This window comes from Diplotaxodon limnothrissa, linkage group LG13, assembly GCF_057381915.1.
Source record: "Diplotaxodon limnothrissa isolate DT_005_m linkage group LG13, D_limnothrissa_male_GT1.1, whole genome shotgun sequence".
In the NCBI taxonomy this organism is placed as follows: domain Eukaryota; kingdom Metazoa; phylum Chordata; class Actinopteri; order Cichliformes; family Cichlidae; genus Diplotaxodon; species Diplotaxodon limnothrissa.
Genome location: NC_140608.1, coordinates 6,958,902 through 6,970,803, shown reverse-complemented (window position 1 = coordinate 6,970,803; position 11,902 = coordinate 6,958,902). Strand labels below are relative to the sequence as shown.

At 38.9% G+C, this 11,902-nt stretch overlaps 1 protein-coding gene across 2 annotated transcripts in view; it reads left to right on the top strand.

Moving 5' to 3' along the window:
- The first annotated feature begins 4,677 nt into the window (after positions 1-4,677).
- Positions 4,678-11,902, top strand: part of arid5b (AT-rich interaction domain 5B) — an 81,216-nt gene continuing 73,991 nt past the window's right edge. Inside the window, exons 1-2 of one of the 2 annotated variants that reach the window (XM_085369710.1) lie at positions 9,031-9,217; positions 9,550-9,804. In XM_085369710.1, coding sequence (XP_085225836.1) covers positions 9,197-9,217; positions 9,550-9,804 — 276 coding nt within the window. In that variant the 5' untranslated portion in view covers positions 9,031-9,196. Of the gene's footprint in view, positions 4,797-9,030; positions 9,218-9,549; positions 9,805-11,902 lie in introns of those variants that run through there. The other variant, XM_085369711.1, reaches the window with a different exon arrangement.

Genomic DNA, 11,902 nt, shown 5'->3' with positions numbered 1-11,902 from the left:
GCCTGGTGTGACCCTGCATTTCTGTGTGAGGGTGGTGTTCATGATTCAGCTGTTTGCTGTGTGGAGATGATATTGACAGAGATGGCCGAGGGGCTCTGGTCTCCGATCACAGAACAGTGATTCCCTCTATGCCGCTGCTTCAATCAGTGCAGCTACAAGGCTCATGCAGAGTGGCATTGTTTGCTGTCTCAGCACAAAGAACAAACTTGTCTGTCATGTGGAATAAAATAAAATGGATAAAACAGTGGATCAGTGTTTGAAATATTGTTGATCACAACAGCCTACAGACTAGAAAGCGTGATGACTATTAACTAAACGTGCAATTTGAAATTGGGCACTTAACACTGCATTAGTGATGTAAAAGCATACTCCTATATACGGAATGCATGATTTTAGGTGTTTTGCGCAAACTTTGGGTTTTGGAGCATTAACATCAGTGCAGGGCCAGCAAAAATATAGAAAAAATAAGCATTAGCTGTGTTTCAGTGCTTTATTTGAACATTTCTGCTTCATCTCTGGCATGGTGTTTGAGGTTATTGTGGCTGACGTCTGAGGAAAACAACCCCAAGCAAAGCTATAATGAAGTCAAGATCGTTCTTTTGTTGGATGAACCCTGGTGCAGTTTTTACATTGGGTTTTTTTTTAGTTTATTAAGTTTCATATACAAACATGTTTTATTCATATTCTTCTAAAAGATTTTGTTATTACATTTAATGAGCCACATTTGCTACATAGTACAAAGACTGGATCATCAGCTGGAGCTCCTCAACACCTCCCTAATACTCAGGCTTACTGCATGCCAGGGGATTTTTGTATGTTTTCTTTTGCTTTTGGTTATGGCCACAGAGCACCACCGAGCTTGACAGCTTTTGCAGTTTGAAAGCCTCATCTTCAGTATCTTTAAATTTAACGTAAAATGTTTGAACTGATGATCTGGAGAATATTCAGTTGTTTAGAAATAGCTCGAAGAGGCCTTCCCAGCTTGTTTAAATCTGCAATTCCCCTTCCTTGCATTTTTCCATTGTTCTGAGTATTGATATAAGAGTCAAACAAATCCTTTTTATTTTGGCAAAAAAAAACCCTACAAGCTGCAGTCAATTATGAACACTAACAAGAACTTATTAGGTATTGGCCTTGTCAGGTTAAAAAGACATGGCAGAACTTTCACCACCACTTATTAAAAGATTATGTGAGTGCACATATAATTTTAGCCTGGATGTATAATTCTGGCCCTGTGTAGATTAGAGAATATCCTAAATGAATTCAAACTTGTGTACGAAATTCTATATATGTGTGTGTGTTTGCGTGATAAATATGATTTTCTTTTTACATTGTAAATATGTATTCATTTCCTATGAGGTTTTCATCTTTATCTCATATATAGAATATCTCTTTATGAATAACCTCTGTGCATGAAAGGCCCACATTGAAATTCTCCTGTGGTTCAGTGTTGAGTCATCTGGCCTTATAAATAGACTAATTTTCATTTGTTTAGGTTCTCTAGCTTACAGTTTGTGTACTACATGCCTTGCCAGCTGTTGAAGAGGCTGTTTTACATTTGTTGATTTATTGCTCGGTGTCATTAAGATTGTATCCCAACAGGTGGCACTCAACACCACTGCTTCCAGGAAGAGCAGGAAAAAAAAACATATCTGAAGGCGCCGCCTTTATTATTAGTCTGTGATATTTAAGCGAATGGACAAAAGAACCACAACTTTATAAAAAGGAAGGAAGGAGGTTGGAGAGGTGTGATTACAACAAGCAGACATTACCCTGTGTGTGTTCATCTATTTTGGGGACGAAAAATGTTATGTTTCAAAATCATAGAGTCACCACAGCTCACTGGATGTAACTCATATTTTCCAGAAAGAGAGCTCCTTTTAAGGCAAAAACGCTGAGTCCATTCCTCTTTTGTTTATTCATTTAATTTCATGCCAGCTGTGCCTGATTTAGAGGCATGTCAGAAACAACATAAGCTGATTGTTTCCCAAATATAAACTTTCTTTAAACAGCACAGGTCACAGGTGAAGCAGGTGGTTAAATGGTCATATAGCTCTGGCCTGAATTCTCTCCCTTCGTTTCAGAAATACTGCTTTAACCCAGGGCCCTGCAGAGTCACACATGTCAGGCATTTGCATGGGAGAAATTGGACTTAAATGGGTAACACATGACTCATTCTCTCTCAGCCCCGACAGCTGCAACAGGCCAAGCAGTTATTGGACAAATATGATTCGCCCTAGAACAGAGCAAGTCTTCAAAGCTTTTCCAATGTGGAATCTTTGACGTAAGCCGAAAAATAAAGAGATATTGAAGTGGATTTAGTGTGAAACATATTGAATTACACTCAAACCATATCATGTGTATTCATTTTCCTTTCACTCGCTAGGTTTTTTTTTTTTCTGACCTTAACCTGACAACTGTTATGAATTCTGCATTAGCAATCAAAACAAAAGACTATTATGCAGCACAGTGTTGGCCCCCAGTTGCTACTTGGCTCATATTCCCTGTACAGTAAACAGCCCACAGATGTTTTACATTGATATTAACAACCTTAATTTGTCCTGTGCAGAAAAAGGCCAAGCATAGCGTGGGGATTAAGTTCTCAGCCATGTATCACACACAGCACAGACAGCAATCTCATTTAGCTTGAGTGAAGTTTACAGTGAGTGGGTTTTGCATAGGTCATTAGTTGTCTCAAAATACCCCCCTGTCACCATAGCAACTTCAAGTGACTGCTAAATTGCCTTATAAAATGAGATAAATTATTAATGTTGAGAGGTTTTTTTCTCTTTAATATGTGTGCTCAGGCTCTGAGCTCAGAATACAATACTGTATTACCTTTCTTGTACTGCTGTAATGGAACAATTTAGCAGTTGTCATTCATTAATTCCAAACTTATCCTTTGTCTCCATTCTTGAATAGGCTGATTGCTGCGTCCTGGTTTCCAGATATATCATGGGGATTACACCGATTACAGCAGTGTTGCGCACATGACAACTGAAGCTATTATTCAAATAGAATACCTGAGGAGAAAGCTTGAAAACAGCCAGTGTAAAATACCTGCATTGTTATTGGCTATATGCACACAGCTATTTGACATATACATAACGCAGAACTCTAAGAGCAGATGGGAGGCTGACACGCACCAGTGAATAATCTGATCATAGATGTCTGCTGACATTTATGCCTGTTTTATAACAATTGGTGTCTCACAGAAAAGGCAGTAGTGATGCATTACACAGATGGTAAATGCTGAGGTCAGTGTCCTCAGTGATTTCATAGTCAATGATGGTTTGACCACTGGGTGTAATAACCATACTGATCTCTGAAACATGCAAAGCAAATCTTAAATGCTGAGATCAGGTATCAGTTTTAATGGATTCCTCAGATGTGAGGGTGACACTGTGACCCCTATGCTTCAAAAATTAGAGCTTTTTTTTTTTTTTTTTTTTTTAAATTCAGTGATGTTTGCCTGCACTGAAAACATCCATAACTCACTGGCAGCTGTAACTCAATCTAACAAAATGCCTTTTCAATCACTCTCATCTTTTATAGTTATACCCATCAGACATTTACATAAATACATTATTCATGGTTCTAATCCTGGTTTCAGATGGGGAGATATAAAATGCGACAGTGTGCGTCTGTGTGCATGTGTTTGTCTGTATGTGCTAGTGTGTGCGAGGGAGTGTGTGTGTCCTGATGTGTGTGCAGATGGCAGGGGAATGAAGCAGCCTATTTTGTTTGTGGTTTGCACATTTCTGATTCAGCTGAGCACTCTCCATCAATGAGGCAAATTTACATTTGCTGTGGTGGTAATAACCTAAAACCCATACTGATGTTAACACTTGTATACACTCGAATTCACGTTGCCCTGCCGCATGATTACATTTGTGTGGCGCTTAATAAAATGACTCACTTGACATTATCAAACAATTCAGCTGTAATAGTGGCCCGTGAATGTGAAATTGTGTTTTGCAGGCAATTAGTTCATTGTCACGACAGTCATTCAGACTGGGTCTTCCAATGTTTGCCTTATGAATTACTATAACACGCATATAAATATGTAGTATTGGGTATCATCAGTGTCGCAGCTATGAATGGATACAAAAATTGGTTTGCGGGAAATAAGGCACCCCAGTGCTGCATACTGAAACTGAAAAGGTGGAATGCAGAAGCTATAAATTATGCATAAATCATGATGTATTGTGCCTCAGATAAACAAGTGTGATATTCGATAAGAACTAAAAGAGAGAAGAGAAGTATATTTTCAAGACGATATCTGTTCTGCTGTGAACTGTAATAATCCACACAGTTCACTGCACGCGCTCGCTCCTTTGATGTTCTGAAGATATCACTGCATCACAGATATTTATGAGCGAAGTCAGTTAATATTCAGCCTAGAGTACACTGCTGACACCTGCTTATATACACAGAAATCTTCTCAAATAGCCTCCAGATGAAGTCCTGATTAAAAGTGATCCTGTTAATAAACAAGACGGCTTTCTTGTTTACGTGCTGTCCACTGTAGGTGGACCGACATGTGATTGAATGGGGAGAAATGTAACACCATCTTATAATGACTCTAAGGCTAAAATTAGCCCCGCAACATCTCTCAGATCTCCTCTTACCTTGCCTAAAGTCATGCTGCAGACAGCAGCCATTGTCGTGTGATTACAGCAGCACAAAGACGCAGGTGTAAAGTTACTACTGAAACACGTTCCCCTGGACAAATTTACTTGATGGATTTTTAATGTTCCAGGGCTTTCCACTGATGATAGATGGATATCCACTTGGTAATGCATTTGTGCATTTGGAATGAGTAGGAGATAGAGTGTGTTGGCCTAATTTCTCAGATGCTTTCTTACTTTAGTCATCAGTAGATTTTCATAATGCCTGGCAGCACAATTAGAAATCTGAATCCTAATGTTGCATTGAAAGCTTTTACTGTCAGTAAAAGTGATGTTTGCCCGTGCATTTACGTGTGTATTACTTATAAATCTGCCTAGTTCTCCTTTCAGGATATTTCCAACACTCTATTAGATGACTAATTAAGTAAATGAGGAGGCTTTTGGTGTTTTTTTTGCAATTTAATGATCCTTTTTTCTTTGGTATTTTGAGTTGTGATATTTTGTTACAAAAATAATGGAAAAAGTCACTAAGTGCATTTACTTAAAGTGGCCTATTCTGCCTATTTCTAGCTCCATATTTTTACAGCAGTTAGCTATGACATACTTTTAGTTGTCCTTCTGAATGGCTGGCTCTAATAAACACAAGGTTTGAACAGTGGGTAGGAGGAAGGGTGTTTTCTTTACTGACATGTAGATACAAGTAAAGTAAGAAAGCACTCAGTAGCCTCAGCTTTTGGCCCATAGGGAACACTTACACACGTGGTGACCTCATTTTACAAAAACCGTGTTTAGAAAGAGCCCCGGCCACTATAGCATGAAGTACTACAGACATAAAAAACCCAGAGTGAACAATCTCCAAAAATAGCTTTCAAACATTTTAGAAACATTTAGAAAGTTATCATAGGATGATAGCCGAAAACCTCCTGCTCACCTGGAGTACCTTTTACTTAATTTTATATAATTTCTAGAAATAAAATCTACCCAATCACAGCAAATGTCCAGAAATAAAAGTGCTCTATTAAATAGTATTATATTATTAGATTATTCTGGGTCTAAACGTACACAGTTGGGATAAATCCAGTATTACTTCACCTACATTTGTCAGTAAAATTAAAAGCATTTTTATGACATTTTAGGTGCATTGATGAATGTACAGTGGTAATTGTTGCTAATAACTGTAATAATGATCAAAAACCAAATTTGAATATGCAGAACCTTTTCTGGCCACTTGGGGGCAAAAGAAACAAGTCTATGATGTATACTAATTGCATCTAAATGTATTGGGATCCTTTTGCAACATTATAGTTTCCAGGTGATGTCCAACATTAGCATTCATTTTGCATACATTCAGGGTAGCGTTTGAATATCTGGTGAATGTAAGTCATGTATTTCTTTTCATTTTAGCTCTGTCTTTGGTCTCTACCAACTCCTGGTGGAAACAATTACATTTTTAGTTCCCATGTTCATCCACTACCTTCTTTATTATTATTTCTTTAACTTTATATGCCTGCCTCCTGATTCTGAGCAAGTGGAGCACAATGGATTTATTCTAGGGTTTTGTTTTGTTTTGTTTTGTTTTGGTTTTTTTGTTTTTGTTTTTGTTTTTAACTCTGAAGACAAGTTGCCTACTTGGTGTTGTTGAAAATAAAACAAAAGCAGGAAAGGAAGACTAAGAAAATTAACTTAAAGGCGCTAAAAAGCTAGCTCTGTTTTGTTTTTTCTCCCATGCATTAATAGTAAATGCTTTATTGGATTGGATTTGCGTGATTGGATTTATGAAAGGATTAAAAAAAGCACTGCCCACTTTTAAAACAGGGTGTTTTTTGTTAGTATACTGCTGGAAAATACACTTTTATTCACTTCTCTTCTGGATGGGTTCACCACAATACTGATTTAATCTCTCTTTAATGTTGCTTGAGCTATTCTAAAAAAAATGTCACATTCATTAGTGAGACAGGTCAACATGTGGTTGAAATTATATGTCCTATTTTTTTCTATTGGTGTGGTATTGCTTTGCCATGGTTAAAATTGTAACCTCACTTTACTTTGAGGTGGCTCTCCAACCACATTTGTGGCTCCCCACTGAGGCTGGCTCATTATAGTGAATGCGGAACACCTGTGCTGAGGAAAAAGGAAGCTTTCACCCCTTTAACAGGTATCTAGTACAGTATGTTCTTGTTACAGGCAACAAATAGCAAGGTAGCTGTCCAGAGCTACATATTCATCCAGCTTCTCATTTTATTTCCCACAATAAGGCCTTTTAGTGAGTTCATTTGTGAACATTTTTCAATAGGGTTTCAGGCTTCTTTGTGAGCTCATAGTTTTGTTTTTTCCAGAGAATATTCGGTGTTCAGAATGATGCATTGCATGTTCCTCATACTACTTATTTGTGGAAAGTTTTTGAGGATGCTTATTCTTTCCAATCTTAACCATCCATCCATTCTCCGTGTTTCAAGTTCACTCACTAAACTACTGCATAAAAATATCTCTTACAGATTCCCATTATTAAATCTCATCTCGTCACAAAGTTGATATAAAGCGAAGCAGATGACATTGTAAACTTTGATTTCCAGCGAATTGTGCCGCATCTGCTACTGCAAAATTTTAAGATGTCCCATATATTGATATATATTATCATATTTAACCAGTACCTCTCTCTCTTTCTGCATACTGTTTTCATTTACTTTCAAAAAAGACTCTCAACGTGAAGCTTCATTCACACCAATATCTGCATAATAATGTTGCACTCGCGCTGGGCTCTAGCTGTTGACAAGAAAACACTTGCAATTGCCAGATAAGAGCTCGAGTGGTGCCATTGATTAACCAAGGACTTCATTATGCTGGCTGCCATTAACAATGCAACCCCATTGATTCAGCAACTGAAATGGCTGTGGGAGAAATCAGGAAAGATAACACTAAGAGCTGCGGTTTATATTGGATTCACTGCAGGAATCCCAACACTGCTGCAGCCACATGTAAGACAATGGGCCTCTGTGTAATCCACCTTTTGCTCTAAACTGGTACTTAAAATATCTGAGTGTCACAGAACATTGCCTCAGCTATTTTTGTATTAATGCATAACGTCCTGTCTTTTCTTTGAATGCAGGGTAGTGGGGGGGATAATAGGAGGAAATTACCATCTTTCAGCCCTGATGCCACTAATTCTTCATCACTTTCTGTATGTCTTTAAGATAAACACCAGGCAGGCATTCATTTAACTAGAACAACACAACATGTCAGTTAAGAAGACATAAATACACTTTGCTGGGTGGAAATCAATGCGCCTGTATTCTCTGCCCATCATTTCTGGAAAAAAAGGCGCATTGCGTAATAGTGCTTGAAATAGCTGGTGTCAGAAGTAGGCCTGTGTTGCTGTTGCATGGTCTGAGATCTGAGTGGTGGATAAATGCAGGGCAAAGGGTGGATGACGGTGGAGGAACAGCACAGCGCTGTGGACTCAGTCGGTACTTTTGAATATACGAATAATTCCAGACAGCCGATAAAATAGAGCTGACACATTCAGACAGCGGGGACTCAAAGGACAATGAGTCCGCAGATGTAAATAGAAACCGAGAAGTTTGTGTAACTTGGTATGAATAACATAGCTGTTATTAATAATTCACAAGCTAATACTGGTTTCCTTACATCGGTTGCAATCCCCGACTGTTTAAAATGATAAATATTCATCAACGTAATTATAAGAGACTTTAATCGTTCAGATATGTTAACCTGTGTCAAACACATATCCAGCTGTCTGCACAAGGTCAGGTTAGCGTTTGAATATGATTTATGTACGGAGAAAGGACCGCCTCGTGGATTCTGTCTCGTGACGCCCCGCTTTCTAACTCGGCCAATTTTTTTTTTTTTTTTTGTCTTTTCAAATGCTCGTTTCAAAATATATAAAGGGCATTATTTCCAGCATTAAACCCACTGCTCGAGCCTGAGCCATAGCGCATACCAAGTTCCGCTCAAAGCAAAAGCACCTCACGGGTCCTACACTGCCTTTTGAGGAATCATTTGATAGCCCTATTAACTTTCATGTAACATTGTTTCTTGAAGGCATCCACAGCGAGCGCTTCAGTGTCATTACTCTGAGAAATGTGCTTTCATACTGAACGTCGTTTACAGAAGTCCTGGAAGATACATAGTCTCGTAAAAGCCCTTAAACGCAGAATAATGGCACAAAGTCAGCTTCTGTGGGCAGAATATTTTGCTCAGATCCTGTTTTTTATTTTTCTATTTACAGTTATGTTTCATAGCTGAGTGATTTTGTTTTAAATATTTGAGTTGGACTTTAATATTTTACCTAAATAAGCGGTCGCGAATAATAGAAATGTGCCGAAAAGGCCACTATAAAATATTTTCTTAATCGGATTAGAATACAAATATGGGCGATGTTTCTCGCGGCGTATTTAATTGAAAACATATTTTTTCGGTGTCGCTTCAACGACGGAAACGCCATGTTTTAAACTCTAGAAAAATACGTCCCTTTCAGGACCTTGCCAATCCATTCAAGCCAGCAAGTTTGGAGAGCGTGTTGAGTTTAATCAATTCATAACGTCGAGATGGAGCCGAACTCACTGAAGGTAACGTTTGATATCAACCGTCGATTTGTTTTATTTTCGCATTGCGCTAAACGCCACCTGCTCTAAAGTATCCTCATGTTCCTATCCACAAAACTTTAAACATACAGCATTTGTATGACTACATCTGTGAATATGTTGACCATCTAAAAATAGTTACATGATACTAATTGTTTGCTTAAGACGGAGAGATCCTAATTTGATATTAGCCAACTATGCGTAATAACGCAGGGACATTAGAAATGTTTTTTTTCGCCTTGTTACAAATTGTTTACGAAAACGAGTTGATAAGCAATGTAAATATTTCCCTGTTTGCCTTTTTTTCCCCTCTACAGTGGGTGGGCTCGTCTTGCGGTTTACATGGACCATATATATTCTATAAAGCCTTTAAATTTAACCGGGACGCCAAACCGAGAATCCTGTCTCTCGGAGACTTTTTCTTCGTCAGATGCAAACCGGAGGATCCTATTTGCATAGCGGAGCTTCAGCTGCTCTGGGAAGAAAGAACAAGCAAACAACTTTTATCAAGCTCCAAACTTTATTTTCTACCCGAGGATACTCCCCAGGGACGCACAGTCACTCATGGAGAGGTAGGAATATTAATCGTCTGATGAATAATTGTGAATTTTTTTGGTGTTTTTAGTCCACCTCGTTCGGGAGGATTTAATTTAACATCTTTACCGCATTAAGAGTTGGCATTGGATGTCTCCGGTGACACGGGCATTTATAAACACAGGCACTGTTACTGACAATGATTGATGCGAGCAGTAAAAGGACTGACCTACAGCGGTATTTTCTTTTTCCACTAGTTTTACTTTTAGTCTGTTTGTCTATTGTGGTGTCAACTGCTGAATGTGCACTTGTCCAGCTGCGCTCAATAAGGCTGCCGCTGCGCTCTGTGGGGTTAATTGTGTTATAAAGGGGAAAATCCGCAACAATCCTGCGCCTGGGCTCTGTCATTTCATTTCTGGGTAAAGCGTGTCAAGCGCAGACATATGGGCGGAAATTGCGAAACGGTAATGAATGCATGGGATCAAACTGGCTCAGATCGGTCGCTACGATAGTTATTAGATATTTTGTAATGCAGCCTGATGTTGAAAGAAGTAGAGCGAGTCATAAAGCGTGGCAGAGCAAAAAGCCAGCGCTGACACGTTTTAGCTACTCTCCGCGTTTTGCATAATTTTCCATGTGAGCATTTCCATCCTTAATAATGTGATATTGCACTTAAAACCTCTGTGTGTTGAATTACGCTGTTGTTGGCACAGAAAAGCAATAGTTATAATTGGCTGTGGCCATATGTGGCGCTTGTGATCCGGTTACATCGCTGCACTGAATGGCATTAGTCTGATTATTGAGTTTTTCTAACCGGCTGTAAAACAAATGATGTGTTGTTTTTTTCCCTGATACGACCGCAGCACTTTAATTACTGCTATGTGCTTTTGATCACTTGCGGCTGCATTGAAATCACCCTCTGGTGCTCATATATTGTTTATAGGGAAGGACAAAGCCGTGTTTGTACTTGACTCTTCCGCTGAAGGTTTACTTACATTCTTTCCTCTTGAGTAATAGAGTGCCTATCACATTTCCCTTTCATGAAAAAGGTGGCTATTTATGGGCAGCGCTTTAGACAAACTATCATTCTTGTATGAACTGGTATCATCTCCCGAAATCCCCTCGCGTTAGTCTTTAGCACGCTGCAATTATTTAGTAATTACTTCGAGTGCATGCATTGCTGATTCTAAGGCAACGCTTGCGCAACGACGTGTCTTCCCCGCCCCTTTCCCAAAGACTTATTTGCATTGCAAAGTGCTTACATTCCACTCCACTGGACATCATATCTGGAAAATATGATACTTAACTACCAGAAGGTGTGTCCTGGCAGTGCAAATGAAACCTCATATTTGTCATATATATGAAAAAGTGCAGGATAAGAGAAGTCACAGCAGAAATAAAAAGCAGTCTCTATGCATAAACAAGGCATTGTAATGATTATAGAAGAGGGCTGATATGTTTAAGTGCAATGTAGGTGCCTCCAGGCTGACCTCAATTAAAGGACTTGTCAAACACTCCACTCTCAGCAAATCGGACTACTTACTGTATATTACAGAGTGGAAATTGCCCTGACAACTTCAAGTCAGTTTATGACCTTCACAGAGCCCATTCAGATTCTCGCTGACTTTGCCCCATAACACTAATCTGCACCGCATGAGTCAGCTAGGAGTGCTTACAGAGGCAAGCCGTAATCCAAAAAACAAACAGGAAGGGCAAGCCAGTCTGACAATAAAGCTATGACATTAAAACTCATCGGCTGCTAAACTCTGCGTCTGAGTGATGTATGTGTGAAAAGGTAAACATTAGAGAGAAGTTCATTTTTAGCTGCGCTGAAAAGTGGTGTATAAAGACAGATTAATGACTGTGGAGCCACGCTGACTCTAAATCTGTAATTGACTGGCTGAAAATCAGGGGTTCAAATTAGCCCAGTGACTCATGCAGATATGAACTTGATAACTTGCAGTTCTCAGGAAGTGTGTTGTTTTCACAAGGTTTTGGTGTTAAATGAGCACGGGCAACATCATGAGGTAAAGCCACAATTTATAACATTCACTCTCAGATCATGTGAGATTTACTCTTGAATATTTTCACACAACATAAAGCAGAATCAGTGTATGACTTATGACAGTCGGTGCT